Raw genomic sequence first — 23,221 nt, forward strand, 5'->3', positions numbered from 1 at the left:
GTATCTTATAGCTTTATAGGTATGAAAATGATTGTAGTGTTTTGTAAAGGGACACAATGCTCGAACACATACTGATGAGAGGGGTGTTGACAGCCTATTGTCATTTCTCATCTACATCTATTGGCTGTGAATCTTGGCAATCATATGATTCATGTTATGATAAATTCACTAACTGTTGAAAGCAAGCTAAACCTTGAGAGCTAAAGCAAGACATCCTTTGAGACCTGTTGGTCAAGAACTGGGCTTTATCCTCGTCCAAGATAGCCCTAAAACTACAGTCAAAAAATTGGGACATAATATTAAAATGGGACAGGTGGAGGAATCCTGTGAATGAGGATGCTTTGTGTACTCATTCAGTAGAGTTTAACACCTGCTGGTTATTATGAACCCTACAGGTTATGTCTAATTTTCAATAGGTGAGCATTTTTGCTTTTTTCCAAAAAGCAGAAATCCTGGTTCCAGACCATGAGACAGTGGTATTGACCTATACACATAAGAATTACATAAGTTTAATGAGCTAATCAATAAAGTTGAATTGAATTGAATTGAATTAATCTCTTTCAAGATGAGGATAGGTATCTGCTGTATGGGAAATGTCCATTACAGAGAGGATGGATGGTAGGTTACTATTCTACCCTGCAGGACCAGAGCTACAACGCCCCCTTGTTATTTATGCTAAGCATTCCTGTACGTTATGCGACGTTATTTTGTCATCAGGAGGTATTCGACCCCAGTTTAACTAGCCAACACTAAAGTTTAAGGGCCGGCCAGTTGGACCTAATGACAGCTAATAGTGTTGAGTTTGGCATCTTACTAAACATTTTAACTTACTGTTGCTGTACTAAATTCTGCCATGCCTACCTTTTGTATGAATATTTACTGGGTTGAGAACATTGGAAGACTATAGGTAGCAAAGCTTTGGGTAAGTGGACCCCAGTTAATCTAATTAAGTGTTAAAATTAATGATGTGCTGACGGCTGATATTGCCCAATTTTTAGAACTTATTTAATGACAGCACTTAGGAAAACATGCCCTCTAAGTAGGACAGCTGATGTCCCAACAGACTGATCATAAATTCTTACAGTTTTACATGAAGTGATGTATTGCACCTCCATGTGACTTCTTGGAGGGCAGTGATCTGATTACTTTATGACTGTCAGTATATCATAGCAAAGGATCTTTGGACATGCATCTCCATGCACGAGGTTCTGATTATTGTCTTACAGTCAGTTTTACAGCATACACTTTTTTTTTTTTTTAATTTTCCTCACAGGTTTAATCCCAGTTTAATGCCTTTAGTATCAAACTATGCTCAGCCAATAAAATATATTTGTGCATGTCATCTGAAGATTCGTTGCTGTCTTATGGTATCATAAGATAGCCTTGCACTGCATTCCAATCAAGCTAGGGGCGTACTTGATTTGTTTTCATTTCAAAGTATGAAATGCATATTGCAAATGCTTTTTTTTCTGTGTGAAGATCTTCACCTAAGTATAAATCTGGTGACATTGGCTAAAGCTATTTTTACAGTGCAGATTTACTGTGGTCATGTTGTAATGCATCCCCCCTCTAATTTTGCACTATGCAGTGTGTTATACTCAACTAACTGATGTCATAGTTTAGGAGATAGCCAATCTACAGGGACAGTAGGGCTCACAGGAATTCACCAAGAACTGAGTTTTGTAGGTCTAAGAGGTTTTAGCGCATATTTGTCTCTCTTAATTTGATACTGGTCAGTATGAAACATGCATAACTGTATAAATGGAGGTTTAATTATGCTCCAGTGCTGCTGACAAAGTGTAGTTATTTATTTATCTTTTTTATGACGAAGCTATGCACATTAATCTTTTGCTGTTCTCCTTTGTGTCTTCCAGTAACCATCATGGGCAGTTAAGAAAAATAGGCTAGATATCTGCTGTGTGGAGAACAGAAGGTTAGTACTCAGGCAGTCTAGCAAGTTTCCAGCACCATGGCTGAAGAAGACTATGGCCACTTTGTGGACTGGAACCAGATGGGTGATCTGGCCAAGAGCAGCGGGCCCACCAAGGTAGACTGTAAAGACCTGAAAGAGTTCAAAGAGATGGCTCGGCAGGGTTACTGGGCCAAAAACCACAAACTTCGGGCACAAGTCTACCAGCAGCTCATCAAAACTATTCCCTGCCGTACAGTTACCCCAGATGCAGAAGTATACAGAGACCTTATGGGAAATGCAGCCACTAAGAAGCCCGCCTCCCACATCCCACTTCCAGATTTTGTGGATGGGAGTCCTGTGCCACGGTACTGTCTGAAGACAGATGCAGTAACCTCGGCCCATCAGATTATCAACTGCCTGGCCGGACAGTTTCCAGATATCTCCCACTGCCCGTCACTACCGGCTGTTACTTCATTGCTCCTGCACTTCAGCGTAGACGAAGCTCAGTGTTTTGAGCACGTCAGCCGCATACTGGCCTGCAATGAGCCAGGCAAACGACTGCTGGACCAGACTTTCCTGGCCTATGAATCCAGCTGCATGACTTTTGGTGACCTGGCCAACAAGTACTGCACAGCCGCCCACAAACTGATCGTGGCCACAGCGCAGGATGTGCTTGAAGTCTACTCCGACTGGCAGCGTTGGGTGTTGGGTGACCTGCCTTTCAGCCACATAGTCAGGATCCTGGATGTCTACCTAGTGGAGGGCTACAAGATTCTCTTCCGCGTGGCCATAGCCTTGCTCAAGTTCTATCGCAAACATAAAGCAGGGGTCCAGGGAGGCCAGGGCAACCAGCAGCAGCAGGACTCAAGCAAAGTTAGGGCGGACATTCAAGCTTTCGTCAAGGGCATTGCCTCCACCGTCTCACCCGACAAGTTGCTAGAGAAGGCTTTCTCCATCCGTCTGTTCAGCCGGAAGGAGATCACTCTGCTGCAGCTCACAAATGAAAAGTCCCTGCAGCAGAAAGGAATCACTGTCAAGCAGAAGCGGTATAGTCAATAACATGATTTTTATGTGGTGAATTGCGAGCATCTTTCTGTTGCCCTTTGTCTAGAAACCATGCTGCTTCTAGTAGCCTTACTTGGCAAACTTGTGGTTTATATGGCCAGCAAGAACCAGGAATCCATCACATTCAGCTCTGCTAGGCATTTTGGTTATCTTCCAGAGAGATTAGATGTAATTTTTATCATCAAATATAATTAATAATGAAAATATTTGGGGATTTGATATATTTATTCAAAATATAAAGCTACCAATATTTTTACTTTTTCGTTTTGTGTTTGGTTAATGTTATAGTCTTGGTGCCACTACATGAGATGCAATATTTGGCAATTTAACACTTGAATATTGTACATTAATTAACTTATTTGATTCAAAATTAAATTTAGTTTATTTTCCCAGATTTCTATCACACTGGTTTGAATGGGCTTTCTTGGATATAATTAAAGCAGACACAGTTCCTGGACTCTAAATTAAGTTACAGCGGTATGCACAGAACGAGAGGAATGTGACGTTAAAATAGTACAGGACCAATTTAGACAACACAGAATATATTATAAACTAGAGTTTCATTTGTCTCATTGGCAAGGATGTCCTGCACTTTTTAAGTCTTATACTCTGCTATGCTTTTGGGAGTGGTTTAAGTTGCCCTTGCATCCTTGTCTAACATTATGCTGTTGTTTCATTTCTGTTTGGTTTGTGCCACGTTTTTCCATCCACCATCTTCTGTCTCGTCTTCACTCCACTCCTGTGTTTCCTACATTGGTTATTTCACAGTTTTAGGTGGGTTCTCTTCTCTATGCTTCTCTCTAGATCTATTTCTTTTTTTTTTTCCAAATAATGCATGTTGTTACATTGGCACACAGGGATTCATACTCTATAATAATGTATCATATGATCAGTGCATCACCTTAACACATAAACACCATCATCTGCTTTAATTGAGGATGTCTGCATCACCTCCTGTGTGATCTGCCTCATATTCTGTACCTCTTCATCTCTCCTGGTGTCCGTATTTTTGGGGTGTCTCCAGGCAAAACGTCCAGCTGGCACTTAACCCTGACACCTTCTCCTCTGAGATCGTCACTGCCAAGGAGATGCGGGACATCTGGTCATGGATCCCTGAGCGCTTTGCCCTGTGCCAACCACAACTCCTCTTCACCACCTCTACCCATGGTTGCAGCCTGAACAGGTAGACTGTCCAGTGCCCACCTCAGTACATTGAGTTTTTGAATTTGATTTATTGACAAAATATAAATCTATATGGAAGCAAAGCTGTAAACCAAAAATAATAGAAAAAGTTCTTTAATTGTTGTCCGAAGGACAAAGAGGAAGTAAAGTCAAGTTTTTGATTTTGTTTTTTTGCTTAAACGTCCTCTATACACAGAAGTTCTGTCCACAGTAACTGCCTGTACAGTCAGTCTTTATGTCAAGCATTTCTTTCACCCCCCCATTAGTTGGTTCTATATCTACAGTGGAACAGAAGTAATTAGTCTTTAGTAATTAAGAAGCTATTAGCTGAGAGTTTTGTTCTATATTTAAGCAGCGCCTTACTTAACTTTACATGTCTGTGTGCTTTAGCAAATCTAGCAGCCCCAAAGTACACCACTGTTGTACTTACATGGTCCATTAACAATTGACAGCAGTTTAATCCTTAGATTCAATATTGGGTGTTTGTTAAATCACAATGAAGTAAACTTCCACTTTTTCCTGCAGGTTCTACTCGCATTGTGAAGGCTACGAACCCACTCTGCTGCTCATCCGGACCACAGATGGAGACGTATGCAACACATACATAGACGGCAAACTCTCTTATGATTCCCCCACGTTAGATGGGCATTATTAGGATTAAAAATGCTGACCTAGGATATGATAATATTCTGACATCCTCTTAATATTCAGGTTTCCCCATCTGACTGTTATGTATAGCCAAATATAATGTTAAATATTATGTAAATCTTATATTATGTCCTTTGTTAGGACAGAATTAAATGAGTCTTGCCGACTGCAGCTGCACTTCAGTGAGCAATATCAAAACTTGCCGTTGGCATGTGATGTGCACTACAGTCTCTTCTGTACTGACCTACACCGAGTCAGTCATAACTCGAAAGATCCACAGCAGCTTTGTGCACTGCAAAACAGACTCAGGTGTTAGCTCTCGTCTTGGGCTTTGTGAATTGGTGTCAGAGGCCATGGCCACACGGGTGTCATATGATTGGATTACGGTGCTGCAGAGGCATCCCTGCACGAATGTTGGTAGCTTACATATAGCAATCTTCAACTAGCATGAATTCTGAATTATTTTATCAAATGAAGCCATTGTAGATGTGCAAATCAAAGAGATAACCATTTTTTTTTTGTTTCTTTTTTCTCCTCAGGTATGTGGAGCCTTCCTGTCCACAGATTGGGAGGAGCGGAAGAGAGGAGGCAATAAAGTGAGCTTCTTCGGCACAGGGGAGTGCTTTGTCTTCAGGGTGAGTTTATTCTTAGTATCTTGACCTACTAAATTCCTTTCAGCAAAAAATCTTTCCTTTTTTGTTTATGTTGGTGCAGTTTAAGAAGGTTTTTAGTGATCATTTGAAAATTGAATGTTCACATTTTGAGCAGTACCACACTGCGGCCACCAGAGGGTACCATCCACTCTGGTTTCACATGTTCGCATGTTGATTTCGCTGTCACTGGCCCTACCTGTGTCTGGCTCCCAATATGAAAATACCTGCATAGAAGGCCACAAGTCACAATACTAAGATTGCTGTGTCTTCCTCTGTGAAAATATCCACACATCATTCTTTTCTGATTGTGATAATGCAGCATTGAGTTTTAGTCATAATAGCTCCCAGGCCAGAAATAGCACAGCTCTCTCATGCCTTCTGTCTGAATTATTTACTTGGCTCTCTGTGTTGATGCACAGCCGTGTGCTGTCTGAGCCCACACACCAGAAAACACTAGCACACTAAGCACAGATAGGAAACTCCTGTAACCTAATCCAGTAGTATCTGACCAGGATCTCACCTGATACCAGAGGAAAAAGGAGACAGTCGACAAGGACTGCTGTCCATCAGTTATTTATTTAATTTCATTTAATCCTTCATTTAAAAGCAAAGTCTCATTGAGCTCATGATCTGTTTTTCAAAAGAGACCTGTGCAGAAGAATTCACATGTAGAGTTTGAATATGGACAGGCACACAGAAAGTTCACACATAAAAGTGAGACATGTTTCAGAATCGGGGAACTGGGTGATACTTTTGTCACCATGTATATATGTGACACTGTGACTAAATGGGTATTTCCATTTATGTAAATAAGTGTGCAGTACTTCTCCATTTAATGTGTGTTGCTCAGGTGTGTATATTTAATGATAAATGCCTGCTTCCCTCGCTAGTTGAAGCCAGAGATTGAGCGCTACGAGTGGGTGGTTATCCGCCATCCTGAGTTAGCCTCCTCCATCAAGACTCAGGACCAGGAAGACACAGCCTCCTCTGAGGGCCAAAACCCAGACAACAATAGCCTACAGCAGCCAGAAAAAGCTGCTGGAGACCTGTCGCCCTTCCTCTCCGCCCGCCACTTCAACCTTAACTCCAAGAATACTTCCATGTTCATGGCTGGCAACTTTGACTCCATCATAGTGGGTGAGTGAGTTATTAGTTTAAACGGAGTGAAAACCATTTGCAGAAATGCAGTCTTTGCACTTAACAACTTGTTACTCATACAGACTGTGTTCTTTTGCATCTGATCAGGGGGAGGCGAAGGCAACGCTCTCTACATCGACTCTGAGCTCAACCATGGGCGCAGTGGCAGATGTGCCACCTTCGACAACCCGCCCCTGTGTGCTGAGAGCTTCCAGGTTTCACTGCTAGAAGTGTGGGGCTTCCAGGATGCCATGGCCTCATAAAGCTGTGCACAAACCCACACTACTTATACATGCATTTACATTCATACAGACTTGTACACATACATTATTACTTATTCATGCACACAATATTTACACTTAAACATATAAAATGTCCAGCAAAATGTTTGTGGAAAACACAGATATGCAAACAGAAGTACATCCGTCCTGAAAATTCATATATGATTAACTATTTTTTATTTATTAATGCAGTTAATCCAAATTTAAACATGTGATCTGATATTTTTGTTTGTTCTGTTTATTTTTGTATTTACAGATTTGTATTTTGGTGTTAAAGTGTCTGGTAATGTGAAGCAAGTGTCCAGGATCAACTCCAGATAAAGCCGATTGAAGGTTCATTTAGAGGGTATCTTTATGTCAGCTGTGATGTGTTCATGTTTATGCTGAGCTCAAACATTTGAATTTCCGAACGTAAATTCAGTCTCTTTTGTTCTGTGGTTTATCTCAATCTGCCAAATTGACTGTATAGGTAGCTCTGCACCAGGCCATGTTGATAAAATGAGGTTTACAATCAAGTGTGTGAAGTCAAGAGTTGATTTGGTGAGACGTGTTTTTAAATGTTGGAATACTACGATTAAGACCAGGTCAGCTACATTTTTGGTCAAGTCCTGTCATTTTCCCACACTCTGATTTGCTGTACATAAGTGGGAGACCAGCTAAATGAATTAATGAGGTAAATGTTTGTGAATATCAGTGGTGAATTTGAGTGTTGCCATTTTGCACCATATGTCAAAGCTTTCTTTTCAATGAGTGGCAGTTTCTCCTTTGTATAGTATATGGATATTATTGTGAATAACAGTACTTTATTTTTTTTTTTTAAGAAAAATCTCAAGGTTATTTTGATTTATAAGTACTATTAGTACTGGATATAAATGCAGTTGGTTCATCCTTCTCTTCCTTTCCCATTACTTCCGTCCTTTGCAGTGTGAAGATCGTAACAAAAGAAGTCCAAAATTGTGTCCTGTTGGCAAAGTGTTGTCGGGGTTATACATCCTACTTGTATCTATGTTCAAACATGTGCGCAAGTGAAATATCAATTGAGTAATTGCAAATGTATTCTACATGTGAAAATACAGCAATATACGTTCAATCGCGCAAGTGACTCTGTCTTTGTTTTGTTGTCTCTTGCTCGCTCTGCTTTGTTTCTTCCAAATCTATCACATCTCTGTCCCAGCAAAGAGAGGCTTACATTTCTGTAGACTGTCACAGAAGTGTGCCAGATGCCTTTTTAAGTCAGCTGACCATGAATCTAACTCCCTACTCCCCATCTTCTTGTGCTCTACTCTTAGATGTTACAGCGAGTATGATTACTATATCTTTATATGAAAAATGTGATTTTTTTTTTCATGGTATAGTAAAAATACCAGTAACCCTGCCGAGCCAAATATAGTAATAATACATTCATCCCCAAAAACAAAGGCAAGTTGTATGTTTCCATTTTAAGATTATTAGTAGATATTTTGTTTAAAAGAAAAACTTGCATTTTGCTGCAAGATTAAAACCAGGTGGTGGGGAAAACATCCATGTTTTAAGTCAAAACTAGTTTGAGGAGATAAATGAAATGAAACAGTTGTAAATTACATATGACAGGGAGGTCAGGGTCTTTAACACTAACTGTGTCACTATTAAATTACTCATATGTGCGCCGAGATGCACACTGTCTATTTTTTGTCTGGATGTCTCCTCTTTGTGGAAGCTGACAGTGAACTGCATGACTGGAAAATATTTAACAGATGATGAGTCACATACTTACAAATATAACAGCAAAATCCTTTTAATGATCAGCTGAATTGCAGAATTCAGCTCATTGAACTCACTGTTAGATTTCAGTGAAACCTAATGAAGAAATCGGACCCACTTCACAGGCATTTGCTATACACAGTGCACATTTTGGCAACTGACTCTAACGTTTGACTAAACGTCAGCAAGAAAGCATTCCATGTCAATGTCGATGCTGTGTAGTAGAGCTCTATTTGAATGTATAGACAATTCATTTGCAGTGGGTGTGGCACAGCCTAATGCATGAGGAAAAATGCAGTATCTTAGATGGCAAAGTGGTTGAGTAATTCCTTCTTTACAGTAAGTGGCATTGACTCTGACTTGCCAAGGCTGTGCTGTTCATTCAGGATCCACACTCTGCTAATCGCACATGCACTTCTATATTTAGCTGCTCCTTTGGGTGTTGGTCTGGCGCATCTCCTGAAAACCATGCTTTCCAGCCTCGAGGAATAAGATGCTTAAGTGTTTAACCCTACACTGAGATGGGTCTCTCCTTGACCAGCGCCCACCCCTCAGATGACAAGGGGTTGTGGACAGGGGATTAAGAGGCAGACTAAGGAGGTCCCGACAGATACTGTTTTCATTCACAGACTAAATATTGCAATGTGGTTATTGGGAGAGAGAGAGAGGTCTCTGCTTCCAGAAGTCATCCAGTGTTAATAATTAAATGTCACAAATCTGCTTTATGGACTGTATATCTGTCCTTCAAAATTCACATTTTTTTCTTCAAACTGTCATATAGGAAAACATTTGTGATTAATGCAGGATTAAAGCTTTTCCACAACATTGGCATTTTTGATGGATGCATGTTTTTGGCCATGTGGAAGAAAAGCCAAACCTGATTAGCTTAGCTCAGTAACTTCTTCTGGGTAAATCATACACAGAGTGGGACTCTATGTGGAACTGTTTCCCGGTCTGATTATATCTCAAAGTAAGAATCACCTAAGAATAAAGGATCTAGATCTAGAATCACATCAACATCCTTACTTGTACACAGTACGTATAATCACATCATACTGTACATGAACGATTAGAAGCAAACACTTAATAGTGAATCTTGAATAGTATCCTGATTGAATCATGCCCTCGTGAGAATTTCTCACAGTTCCCCTTTTCTTTTCCTTAAACAGCATCTGAAGAACCAGCCATCAACACATAATCCCCACAGATTGGTGCCACCAAGGACAAGACCTTCCACCCACTCCCTGCATCCATCCACCCAAAACAAACAGAAATGACAACATGCGGATACACTGGCTATCACATTACAGCATGCTGGTAAATGACCTGGTTGCAAATGTCTGCTGAGAATACATCTCAGGCAGGAACATTGTAATCCAACCTCAAGAGGAAGGCGACGTCCCTACCTACCTAAAAGAGTCAGTCCTGGGTCAGTAAGTGTTCAGTCAGTCAGCAGTTAACAGGAAACATGGTGAAGATCATCTCATCTCATCCATTGTGACCTTGTTGTTACAAATGCATCACTGCACACTCACACATCATCCCCGCTCCAAAATGATTTATTCTCGTTGCATAATGCAACCTTGCATTTCGCAGCTGGAGTAAGATGTTGGCCGAGTAAAGTGTTCGAAAGGAAGGAAGGCCTGCCATGCTGGTGTAGAAATTGCATCACGAGTGAAGGGGACTTTACAGTGGTATGGGGGGAGGGGTCTTTCTCTGGTGCTGACTAGACTGGGCAATGCAGAGGGAGCAGGATGAAGGGGTGGATGGAGGGAAGGGAGGAGGAGGCACGGGGACTGCACAAGCTCTCTCTGACTCACACTCACACGCACACACTTCTTCTCTCCCATGGTGTCCTAGCTCCCTCTTCCCCTCCTCTTTCTGGATCTCTGAGCCTGCACTTGCTGGGAGCTATACAGTGGAATGGGGATTCTCGGCTCCCTCCCCCCACCACATACACATTCAACCATACACACTCAAATTCTCTCACTCTCACGCTCCACGTTGCTGCATATCACAGCTGACTGTAAACCACCCTCTGCTGCATGGTAGAGTCCTGGTGCAAAATGCAGAAATGTGTATGAACATATGCACCATTAGGGATGTGAAGGGGTCACTTAAATCAAATGTGGGGTTCTTTTGAAGCATGACATTCACATCACATTTAGTCTGATTTATAGCATAATTTACTCAGACACTTAGAATGAATTGTACCTTGTCTTGATTTCATTTCTAGAATAATACAAACACATTTTTTCTGAATATCAGCAGTGTCTCCACACCCTCCTGCTCATCCCCATCATTTCATCCTCCTGCTTTTGAAGGGTGAACGCGTAGATATCAAAGGGGAAGCCTGCAGCGGAGCACACCACAGTGATGCCTGATAGGGGTGACCTTCAAAAAATAATAAATAAATAAATGAATAAACTATATATAAAACCCTTTCTTTGCGCGGAATAAGTCATTTGTCGTTTTAAATCTACTCGTCTTGCTACATAAATGCGCCCCGTTGCAGAGTAGATCATTAACGAACTTTGTTTTAGTGCGCCCCCACACCCAGAGGATGATAGGTTTTATCCGTACGGCCAGTCAGGTGATATTTTCCGCTTCGCCATTTTGTGCTGCTGTGCCGGGTATTTATCAGAAGAGTCGTGACTGTCCCGTTTACACTGCTACTGAGGTGGTCAGACGGTCCTTGGTGTACACGGTTTTACATATCAAGTCCGTGGCCTTCTATAGGTTTTATTAAGTGCGATTTTTGAGTCGGCATTGCTACTTAATTTTGTATATTTAGTTTATTTTTATACTGTGTGAGAAAGAATGGCCGAAAGCCCCGAATACGCTCCGTTCTTCGCAGTGATGGGTGCCTCTGCGGCTATGGTGTTCAGCGGTAATTATCACATTATCACCTTCAATATTTAAGATGTTTATTGGTTACAAAATGTTACTGTGTGTTTTTGCTGTTAACAACCTTTTTTGCGTTTACACCATTCTCCACAGGGTGCTCTGAGTTGTCAACCATTGAGCTCTCGTAAAAGCCTTCCGCTAGCCATGCTAACGTTACGTCGCAATGCTAATCTTCAGCTGTCATTTATTTAGACTTAACAGCTAGTTGGGAGCAGCCAGTGGCTTTAGTTAATTTTCAAAATGGCAGTGACTAGTTTGTGTTAGTTAGGTGATGCAGTTATAGCAGGTAGCCCTTCTGGTTCAACGACAGACGGCAAAGACTAGTTAAGGCTGGTTAGCTGATGACGACTACATTAGTTAGCTTTGGCGCTAGCTTAACGTTAGCTCGGTTATGTACACTGTGTGCTTTACCCGAATGGAAAGGACTGATGATGCTAACTGTTCAGGAAATGTGAACATCTTATTGTAGAAGTGCCAATTGTTTAACAGTCATTATAAAAATGTCAAAACGTATTCCCCTTATCCCTCATACAGTCTGCTGATTGTTAGCTTGCTGCACTTAGCAGGAGGTATATAGCTTGGGTTGATTCCCACCTTTTCTACAAAGTGCCACAGTAGAACTTGCAGGGTTTAAGCACCATTAAAGCCTGCAAGTTTGCAAAGGCAAAAGGTCATAAGTGTTTATAAGAAATTTATTGTAGCTTGAAAGTAGAGATCAGTAACCAATAAATAACACTGAATAACTGAGCTGATGTCTTCTACATAACGTGTTAAAACTGAAACTGTTTGGTATCTGTCAAATAGATGATGTCGCATCTAATTTATATTGAGCTGAAACCGGTTTTTCTCGCATATTGTGTGGCCATTGGAAACCAGGATCAGCTGGTTAACTTCCTTATAGCTCAGAGGAATGACACAAGGTCACATGATTATCACATGATGAGACTTCTTACTTGGAATTGCTATGCTGCTGATCCTGTGAAATGTTAATGTAAATGTTTAAGTTAACAAGTTAGCAGTGAACCTGTTCAGATAAAGTATTGCAAATTTTGACAAAATATTAAGTGCAAGACCACTGTTGATATCTGTGTTTTTGGATAGAAGGTGGGAAGTGGATCAGAAAGTGAACTTTGAAACAAGATTGTTTTATAAGTGGTGACACTTGTTTTATGGATAATTTACAGGTTTATTATTTGTAGTTCTTTAATCCAAGAGTTCAATCACATGACAAAGAATGGTATGCTGTATCACAGGAAAAAGGCAAGCATGTGGCTAGTGGGATGAAAGCAGCTCCAATGGGAAATCAACAGAGGGCTTGACCTGCTGTAGCTCGAGGCTTTTTGGCAAAAGTGGCTCATTTATGGTGTTGAATGGTACATAGATTCTAAGTGATGGACATCACCAGAAAATTGATTGAATCTATTTTTTTTTTTTTATAAAGTTACGTACTGTAACTTTGGATTCTATCCCCACCATAATGTGCCTCAACAAACCACACTGGGCTGCATGGTAATGAGAAATCTAAAATCATTTTCAACTAGAGATTTCAAATATTGAAAGATAAATCTAACCTAGTTATTAATGTTTGATGTATTAACTTAGGCAGCACAGTAAGAGTAGCTGCCGCACGCCAAAGCCAACCCTGATCTTGTCATAGCTATAATGTGTAGCTACAGGCGAGGGCAACATGGTGATGGCGACTCTTGAAGCTAGCAGCAGTTGTACTAGTCTGCGGTGGTGAAGGAGTGACAGCTGGGGAATTAGCTAGTAGTGAGGGGATCATGTTGGCACAAAGAACGGATGTGGTAGTGATAGGATGGACAGGCACCTGGCTTCAGCTTTAAGGATCTTAGTGTGTTGTGGAGTCATTGACATGAAATTGTAGTTTATGCCTCTGTGATCTTAGTCCCTTTAGTGCACAGAAGCTGAATGCCTATGGCTGCAATCAATGTTTATTGTCATCATCAGTGTGTTATCTTTTTGGGGTTTATGCATCATTTAGTTTGTGAAATATCAAAAATAATGACAAGAAATTGTAATGTGGCACACTTTGTTTCTCAAGTGGATGGTCCAAATTTTCTCACTTATTCTAATCAACAAATAAAAACACCCACACGCACTTCAGAAGAATTCAGAATAGCCATTTTCTGGAACACGCTGTAGGATGCTGTGATTTTGTGAGTTGGTTGTTTTGTAGTCTTGTGATGACCTCCTGTTGTCAGGACTGCCCTTAATGATGCCTGTCTTAAAACAAATGATGCTCACAAGGTGCCATTAGCCATGGGATTAGAATCACCACTCCCATGATACTGGGATGAGCTGCAGTTGTTCTTTTTTCACACCCCTTTCAGTGCAACTTCAACTCATATTTCAGGTCATATTTTATTCTTTGTCAGGAAACTTGAAATATAAAACAAACTCATATCTCAGACAATTGACATGAATCTACTCATACTGGTGTTGACAACAATTTTAAGATGCGTCTTTGCTGCACAGCTTAAAACGGCTTCACTGCGGCACATGTCATTACCAATTCTGTGCAGTTGTAAGCATGCATGTAGGGTAGCCTGGTAACTAGTTATTTTTTTCAACTTCGTCATTAATGTTTTTAATTGCTTGGCCTTAAGTTAATGTTCACATTGTTGTTCTCTCAAGGAGAGTTGCATTGGGTGATGGCAGCATTTATGCTCAGGCTCCCTCAGCTTTAATAGATTGCTCAGCAAATCTCATAATTTCTGCACCCTGCCTCACATTTTTACACAATATAGGTGAAAGTCAGCATGCAGTTTTGTAAAACAGGAAAATGTTTTTACAATCATGACCTTCATGATTTTTTTTTTCATTCACTTCTTAAAAATCAGTGTTTCCCCTTTCAGCAGACTGCTGCTGCTGCTGTATATTGCATGGGCATATTGCATGCAAGATCACCCCTAGCTGCAGGCAGCTCCTGCTCTGACATCACAAGACGTCACAAGGGCATCCCATACATCAGATATTCTGCAGGGAGGAAAAAAGAAAATGGTAAAAGCTCTTTACCTAAGATTAGGGGATTAGGATTAAAACCCAGAGGTTGTGCCTCGGCACCATTGTAGAAGTCGCCCTGCCACACATCAAACCTTTAATCATCAGGACAGAATGGCAGTGTTTGAAGACTCCAGTGTTTCTCCGTCAACCCTCACCTGTCACACTTCAGTGAGGCCAAGCTTACCAAGAAAGGTCGGAGGATAACGTTACTGAAGGTAACATACTACACAGGTTGTTGATGGATGACCAAAAGAAACAGCTGTTCAGAGAAGACTAAGGTGTTCCCAGAATATTGTCCTAAAGGTGCTTTTTTTTTTTTTTCTTTCTCTATTCTATTTCGAAAAAATATCCTCATTGGATCTGCTGTCTTTGTCAGTTTGTATTTTCAGCTGCTGAGATAGTTTGTCCTTCCTCATGCAGGTATAAGTCCTCTTGTTTGATGTGATGTACACTAGTTTGTGCTGGAAGTCAAAACCGAAAGGAAGATGATCTATCTTGTACGTTTATCAGGGCTTAGACAGTGCCCAGTTTTCTCAAAGACATTCCTGTAGATGGGCAGGAGTGATTTAACCTTGTATTGATGGCATCAGTCTGGAGATAAATCAGTATAAGTAGAGAGGGACGTGGCTGACTGCCATGTGCCATTTGAAGATTGGCCCACATCATCTTCTTGTCTGCCCAGATCCATTTACCAGAAAGCCTCACAGCTAGTTGTGTTGTTAACCAGAGCTATCCCCAGGCTAGCTCAACACATTGTCCCATGAAATGAGAGAGAATGGGGCAGAGCACCTCCAACTGTATGTAAAAGGCTGTCTCACAAGATGATCCCTCAAGAGACGTTTCAGATTTAATCATCAACACTATGTGTTGGCTATGAAGAGGCAAGAAAACTACTTTGCTGGGTCCAATGATATGACAAGATCAGCGTGTCAAAGGCTGCATTTTTGCTCTCTCTTTTTTGATATTTCTTTGCAAAGGTAATTGGTGTTTTACTGACTGTTATGTGGCCAGTCTGTTCACAAATTGCATACAAGCAACAACTAGCTTTGGCATGTTTTGTCAATGCAGTAGAGCAGCCACATCAGGCAGACGGTCGGTCTCTGCATTATGACCAAAATCTCATATGGTCTTATAGGTCATTTCATTTCCACATAACAATACATATCAAGATTCTTGCGTAGGTGGTGAAAGAGGCTAGTGGTGTTTCTGTCTTAATTTACAAAGTACAAAGAGGCAGCTTAATTTACAAAGTACAGTTTTCTAGTCGGTGGTAGACGATTGATACCCAAACCACGTCCATGCGACAGAAGAAGCCTGGGTTGTCTTGGCTGATAAGAGTCCTCCTTTTTGGAATGATCCTGTTCTGTGTTACGTTCACTGTCGTCCATGTTGTTAGTGTTGCTTCATTGAGAATTTCCTGCCTGCTTCTGTTCCCGTGATAGAAATCAAAACTAAAATATTGCGGTGAAGAGTGTGATTAGCCTTGCCTTTGGAGTGGATGAGGAAATGAACATGTTCACATTTATGCTCACATGCATGCACACACACCTGAAGGGAGGGGCAATCTTATCAGACCAGCTTGTCCCTGATTCATGACACACTGCCCTGCTCTGACAGGCCTTGTTGGATATTGTAGGAGATTTTTGTTGGTCTATTCTGTACACATGACATCCATCGCATGTCTGTCTTTGAAGAATCCCTCTGTGGCTCTTCATGAGGCTTCTTCCACTCTGGGCTTGATGGGGTGTTATCCAAATTGAAAATCTAAGGATGGAGGGAATTGTATGCTGTACAGATTGTAAAGCCCCCTGATGCAGATTTCTGACATTGGGCTGTATAAACAAATTTGTCTCACTCATCTCACTGGAAAGCTATTCAGCTTTGTTGCCGTGAAACCAGTTCTTAATGGACAGTTGCTGTTCTAAATTTGGTTATATATGGCTTCTAATTTTAGAGCTGAATGATCATTGATTTTTCTCTTTTTCCCTCTCCTCCTGCAGTCAGACCTTGTCGTGTGTGACGTAGGTGGCACTATGTTTTCCCTTCAGCGTCACGGCCCCACAGAGCTAATATGCTGATGGAGCTTTTTGTTCTCCTCCTTCCCTGCCACATTACAGTGATGCTGGCCAGAGACGACTCACAGAGCAGAGTGTGCACTACTAGGCCCCCACCCCACACTGATGCGGTCTCTGGAGATGTGGCATCCTGCTTCTACTGTGATGTCAGCAGTTCCTTGTGTATTTAAACCTAATGAGGCTTTTTTCATTCAGAGAGTGATTGAGAACTCTGCAGCTGTCACTTCTGAAAATACAAGGGCTGAAGCAGTTCGAGGAGATCAGATGACTTGACGAATTGACTGACAACTGATTTTTGGTCACATAGTATCTTTATCAAAAATGTCATAGATGATTTTGACACCAGCAAAATTCCCCAGGTGGAGCCATGTTGGATTTTTAAGGGGAACTGAAACTGTAACAGTTGTCGTATTGTTGCTCCATCTCTTCTTTCACTTCTTCTTCATTATTCAGCTCTGCCCACTGGTTTCTGTTGTCAGCCTGCTGGCCTATTGTAACTTGCATTGTATTGTTTGCTCCAGTGTGCCGTCTTGTCTTTATTAATAAACGTCGTCTTCTCCCTCTTCCCTGCCAGCCTTGGGAGCAGCCTATGGCACAGCCAAGAGCGGTACAGGGATCGCCGCCATGTCCGTGATGAGGCCGGAGCTCATCATGAAGTCAATCATCCCCGTGGTCATGGCGGGTATTATAGCCATCTACGGCCTGGTAGTAGCAGTGCTGATTGCCAACGGCATCACCGATAAGATCAGCCTCTACAAGTGAGTTCAGTTGACCACTCATATTTTGAGACATGTGTTGTCTACATTTCCTTTTTATTCATTTGTCAACATCTCATGTATTTTTATTTTTTTTTAATTCAGTGGCAAAATTGAGTTGGAAAGGCTCATTTAATTGGTAGTAACAAAGTAGGGATATGACCCTGTCATATGTCCGGCTCAACATAAGCCATAACAAAAACAGTGAAGCAAGTGCATAGATACTGGTGTTACTTAATCAGTTAGTCTCATCAAAGCCCCCGAAGTGACCAAAACCAAGAACAAATTCTTCCCACTAAGTTACTGCCTTGATACAACTCCACTAATCGAACTATTGCACACGAGTCATACTGTTGTACTGAATGACATAAACCACTGTTACAAAGAGCACAGTCTAATGTTTAATGACTCTGGCTGCTATGATAACACCAGCATTATCATTTTAAAACTGTTTAGAAAACCTCTCGCTCCATGCAGGCATTACAGGCTATGATCACAGCTACACAAATGTTAAAGATGCTCTGAGTTTTGCATATTTATTTAAAAGTGTTCTCAGTCGCTTAAATTGTTTAAGCAAATACTCTCATCAAGTAATAGTCAGCATGGCCTGTGCAGACTAACGCTCGTCTGTGTGTGCAGGAGTTTCCTCCATCTGGGCGCTGGGCTGAGCGTGGGCCTCAGTGGGCTGGCAGCAGGCTTCGCAATCGGCATCGTGGGCGACGCAGGCGTGAGGGGCACAGCTCAGCAGCCGAGGCTTTTTGTGGGCATGATCCTCATTTTGATTTTCGCTGAGGTCTTGGGTCTCTACGGGCTCATTGTTGCCCTCATCCTCTCCACGAAATAAACACCCAAACATCTCCACTACAAGATCTGTCCTTTATGTTGCTGCTGGAGAAAAAGTGTAAATGGGGAAAAAAATTGTAAAATTTCTGCCACACAAGATGAAAGAAGTGAAGTCGGGGGGAAAAATGAATTAAAATGGCTCCATAATATGGTCTTATCTCAGCAATGTGTACAGTCGTCCCAATTTGATAGTCAACTTGTAAATGCGCAATGTAGTGATTTGTCTGTCTTGTGTGTATGTGTGTGTGCGTGTGTGTGTGTGTGTGTTTCAAACAGTTGTATGATGAAGATTCCTTTTTTCCCTCCGCTTATATCAGGCCTCGAGGCCAGCCGAGGCAGCCTGGCTTCTGGTCTTAAGAGAGCTGACCAAAGGGCCGCACAGCTTTTTCTCCTCCCACATCAACTTGGGAGTTGACACAATTTCTGCATTAATCTTGAGGATCTATTTGTAAAGAGAAATGTATATGGACTTACGATTTTTTTCCACTGATTTTATTTATAAGAAATTGTTCATGGAACTGTTAAATGCAGCAAAAGTCTTTAATTCCCCAGGATATATTATACATATATATACATACATACATATAAATATCTATATAGATAGATTTAATGCACTGTGGGGTAATTGTGATAAGTGGTTGGAATTCCTCTGGATGTAATTCTTGGTTTATAATTAAGATTGCCTTTAGTATGTTGCTGGTGAAGTGGGAGTTTTGTGTGTAGCTGTATTCTAATCATTACGCAAACATTCTCAAACTTCAGTGTTTTTTCCTGTAGTGCTGCTGTTTGCATTAAAGGTGTGTGTGCCCCGTGTTGGGTCTCACAAGTGTAATTTCCAAACTTCAACTCCTCTCCATCTTATTCACCCCTCCCTCCCTCCTTCCTTCATCTGTGACTGTACTTCATCTCTTCCACATTCCAGCCATTAAAATCCTGCATGGGTTTCAGTGTCTTGTTGCTGTTGGATATGAAGCTGAAGAGCAGGCTAGTTTCAGAAGAATGAATCCAGATCAAATAGGTAGTTTATTGTCATATAGATCCTTTCTTAAAAAAAAAAAAAAAACTAAATCGAGCTTAAATGACAGAAGAAGACTTGATGGTATCGTTCGTAGCGTGCAGCAGGAATCCAGTGGGATTAGTGTTCATGTTTGGCCTAGTTTCATCCAAGGACTGGTCTGATTTGATCTGGACTTTGTTTTCTGAAAATGGAACTGCTGCTGACGCATTAACTGAAGCGCCGGTCTCCAATCCTGTATTACCACTGGTATTGAATTTATCCTGATGTGTCGACGTGTGTGTCACAATCGAATTAAAAGAGATTCCAACTTAGATTTGACTGGCTTTTAAACGCACAAAATGGAGTGTTTTCAGTACTGTATATTTTTTACTGTGACACTGTCTTATACAGGCAGCATGGCTTGGTATGTTTAGTACTAAGTGGTGTCTAAATTTGCTGTAAAATAGATGAAATGAGTTGCTGTTTTGCAGTATTAATCTCTTCCTGTGTGGTCAGAGCTGTTAATCTTTACACTGTGGTTAACGCCTTGAACTGCAACTGCAGCTCTGAAAGATAACAAGCAGACAAAGCCTGTATTGTACTATTGACGGACACTGATTTTTAATAAGCATAAAACCAGACAATCAAATGGTTTTATATATTTAACCATACAGAACAAAATGGACATTACATCAGCAGAGCACGTAATATTTCCTGACTAATGTGAACACAATTCAGAATATGGAACAAATGAATTATCGGCTCAAGCTGTTTGGAAGCTGCTGAGGAGAGACTGAGAAATACTGCTGATGGCACTGAAGGTGGCACTGTGGGGAAATGACTGCATGAAGTCTTTGCCCTCCTCTATACTGGTGCTAAGGAGAGGATCCAAGGGCACAGAGCCTGCAATGGAGAACACATAATGTCGATTACTGATTTTTACCTGAAGCAGTTAACAGCACCACCACTTATCACACAGCATAGCACTGCTGAATCATTCAGAGCTACTTCAAGTCTGAAAGAAGCGCTCTCAATGAAGGTACTAATACGTGAGAATCAATAGTGAGAATAAAGTGAGTGTTTGCATTGATCTGTCAAATACTTGCACTGCTAAAGCTATGCAGCGCTGTCAGATACAGCTGCATCATTACTCAAGTGATTGATCTGCACGCAAAGCGGATAACTGCTGAGGGAAAACATTAAATGATCTACTCATCTGACCAAGAATTATTGATAAGCATTTATTGTGCCCTCGCTGAGGAAATTAGAACGTGCTGCTGCACTGAAATCTGTACCGACCATTTTATCAGCATGGCAGTGATGTAAAATGCCTCCTAAATCATGAATGGTGGGTGAGGAGTGATGTGCAATTGCAGCGTGTTGTGACACCTTGTGGTTGGAAGCTAACATTACGCGCACCTCAATCCCATTGATCTTACCTAGGAATATTGACCCAGTCAGCTTGGCTAACTCCTCACCTCCACCCTTTGAGAATATATTGCTGCACTCCTGAAAAGAGAGAATATTAGATCAAATGGATTAAATCTGACCTTGACAAAAAAAAACAAGTATGTGTTTTGGTGAATATCAATTTGAGTATTTAGACCAAATTGAAGATTACAAAGAATTGTATGAGGGTTTACACACAGAGCAGTGCGGACAGGCGAAGCCACTCATGTTCTCTACGATGCCCAGGATCCGTACACCCGTCTTCTTGCAGAAGGTGATCTCTCGCCTCACATCCCCCGTGGACACTGCCTGTAGCCAGCACAAGGCCAGAAGAACACTTCACTGGATGTCATGCATCTTTAATAGGCTTCAGGCTAGAAAATCTGACAGTTTGGTGGATTTATAGATTGCACATACAGTATTAGGTATATTTCTAATTATGGAGATGGGGGCAATGATGAGCTGTTAACAACAATAGGGCCACAACACTGGTAAACTTCCTTTTTTCCAAACACATGCAGGTTCCTTACTGTGTCACAAATATGCTTTATTGAGTTTACATGATCCTTCTATGGACAGTAGAATCTCTCCACATTAGTAAGTACCTGAGGTGTGGTGACCAAAATGGCTCCATCCACTTTGTGGACTTTTTTGAGGTTCTCCAGTACGGCCAGATGCTCATCAGACGTCCCTGGCGGTGTATCCACCAGCAGCACATCCAGCTCTCCCCACGCTACGTCTGACACAAACTGGCCAATCAAAGCTGCAGGACAGGACGTTCAGGAATAGAGAGGATATCGGGCAGAAAAGGGTGAGTTCAAGAGCAAGTGCCAAACATGCAGCACAGGGGTTTGTGTTGTGACATAGATGTTAGAGAAGACAAACAGCAGATCACAATGATTATTCCTTCTTATATTTGTCAGTGTGATTCCATCCAAAACACAGATCATCTGTTTGCTGTGCCCACATGATTAAATGATGCCACAGACCAGGACAATGGCTTAATGGCATACCCGTTTTCTTCGGCCCCCTCCACACCACTGCCTCGTCTGGGTCCTCCAGCAGGAAGGCGATGGACATAAGGGCGAGGCTCTTCTGGGCATCGGTGTAGACAGGCACCCATCCTGCGTCACACTGGTGCACATCAGGCCGGCCCACACTCAGCATGCGGGGGATACTGGGCCCACACAGGTCAACGTCTAGGATGCCTACCTGATGCACCCAGGGTTTAGTTTATTAGACTGTTTACTTATGATGCTCGTTCTTTGACATTTGTATCAATGCACTTCAGGTATTGTGCACAGAAGGAAACAGAACTAAACGTGGACTATTTAGTAGATAATATTTACAGTACTGTTTGAGTACACACATCATAACCATATAGTCTCTAACCATAACAGTTCCTCTGTGTTTTAAAAAGGATAACAACATGTCAGCAAAGCTGTACTCTACTGCACACACACTCACAGCTGGTGTTTGAGCTCACCTTCTTCCCAGCATGCCTTAGAGCCAGTGCTAACTCTGTGGTGATGGTGCTCTTGCCCACTCCTCCTTTCCCTGACAGGACCAGCACAACGTGCCGGACCTGGGCCAAGTTCCCGTCTCACGTGAAAAGGAGAAAAAAGAAAACTGTTCAGTTCAGCGTGAGAGCAGTGGATACATGAAAGTTTACTTCTAAACTTTAAATGTCTTTAAAATGTGACACAACTGACAACAGAGTGGGCAGAAACTAGCGTTAGACAGACATGTTGCAGTCAGGGACCGTCGTAATGTTTCATCACCCAGGTTCACAAGTTCAACATTAGCAGGTTGGACATCCTTGGAAATAATGTTTAATGTTTAACATCGTTAACCATGTAAGCAATAAGTTCTCTAAGAGTTTGAAAAAATTCAGTCAGCTCCGATGTTGGTCGTTTTAGCAGCTGATAAAGCTGATTTTTTCTTTATTTTAGCTCATTTTCAATTAGCATCGGCTAGCCAGTTAGCTAAGCTGTAACTGGTAACTGTTATGAAACAAGCTACAGTTTCTAACAGCTGCCATCGTTAATAAGCGAGGATACACTCCTACGAATAGCGACGTGACCTCCTGATTAACTCTGCGGATAAAGACAAACTTCGTCTTACCATCTTTTTGTTCCATATTTTGTATTCGGTGTATTAATCATGCGCACAGTACAGGGATCTACTACTTCCGTATGTCGTCATGCCCATCCAACTAATCACACAGCGCATGTTACACCTAAGTCCCGCCTCTCTACCAGTGTCACCAATAAGCTGTCGGTGCACTTCGTGGTGCATTCAGGGACACCACAAGAAACAGAGACAAAGTGATGGTTAAACTGTGCCTCTGTTACTTAAATCTTTTAGATGTGTTTGACTCTAGACTCCAGATATACGTCATTATTTTCCCAGATTGTTGGAAAACCCTACATTTATTCACTTTTTGTCCTTAACTGGGTAAATGGCTCATTGGGTGTTTCCTTGCTTGTGTTATAAAGCCAGCAGGTCACTCATGACGTCTCTACATCACATGCCACAGTTGGTATCCCCCAC

At 41.5% G+C, this 23,221-nt stretch overlaps 3 protein-coding genes across 3 annotated transcripts; 2 read left to right on the forward strand and 1 right to left on the reverse strand.

Annotated features, from left to right (window-relative positions):
• The first annotated feature begins 1,945 nt into the window (after positions 1–1,945).
• Positions 1,946–7,976, forward strand: tbc1d24 (TBC1 domain family, member 24). Its single transcript, XM_070851652.1, has 6 exons — positions 1,946–2,958; positions 4,002–4,160; positions 4,685–4,748; positions 5,347–5,442; positions 6,351–6,597; positions 6,706–7,976. The coding sequence occupies exons 1-6, from the start codon at positions 1,970–1,972 to the stop codon at positions 6,858–6,860; spliced, it is 1,710 nt and encodes a 569-aa protein (XP_070707753.1). The 5' UTR covers positions 1,946–1,969; the 3' UTR covers positions 6,861–7,976.
• Positions 7,977–11,235: 3,259 nt separating this feature from the next.
• Positions 11,236–19,551, forward strand: atp6v0cb (ATPase H+ transporting V0 subunit cb). Its single transcript, XM_070851424.1, has 3 exons — positions 11,236–11,508; positions 17,199–17,382; positions 18,019–19,551. The coding sequence occupies exons 1-3, from the start codon at positions 11,439–11,441 to the stop codon at positions 18,221–18,223; spliced, it is 459 nt and encodes a 152-aa protein (XP_070707525.1). The 5' UTR covers positions 11,236–11,438; the 3' UTR covers positions 18,224–19,551.
• A 102-nt stretch (positions 19,552–19,653) lies between these two features.
• Positions 19,654–22,872, reverse strand: nubp2 (nucleotide binding protein 2 (MinD homolog, E. coli)). Its single transcript, XM_070851423.1, has 7 exons — positions 22,793–22,872; positions 22,155–22,270; positions 21,682–21,880; positions 21,274–21,431; positions 20,867–20,977; positions 20,659–20,728; positions 19,654–20,122 (listed from the first exon to the last, which is right to left on the reverse strand). Exons 1-7 carry the CDS (start codon positions 22,806–22,808, stop codon positions 19,983–19,985), a joined length of 810 nt encoding a protein of 269 aa, XP_070707524.1. The 5' UTR covers positions 22,809–22,872; the 3' UTR covers positions 19,654–19,982.
• Positions 22,873–23,221: the final 349 nt, after the last annotated feature.

The sequence above is a fragment of the Pempheris klunzingeri genome, chromosome 20 (assembly GCF_042242105.1).
Source record: "Pempheris klunzingeri isolate RE-2024b chromosome 20, fPemKlu1.hap1, whole genome shotgun sequence".
Classification (NCBI taxonomy): Eukaryota; Metazoa; Chordata; class Actinopteri; order Acropomatiformes; family Pempheridae; genus Pempheris; species Pempheris klunzingeri.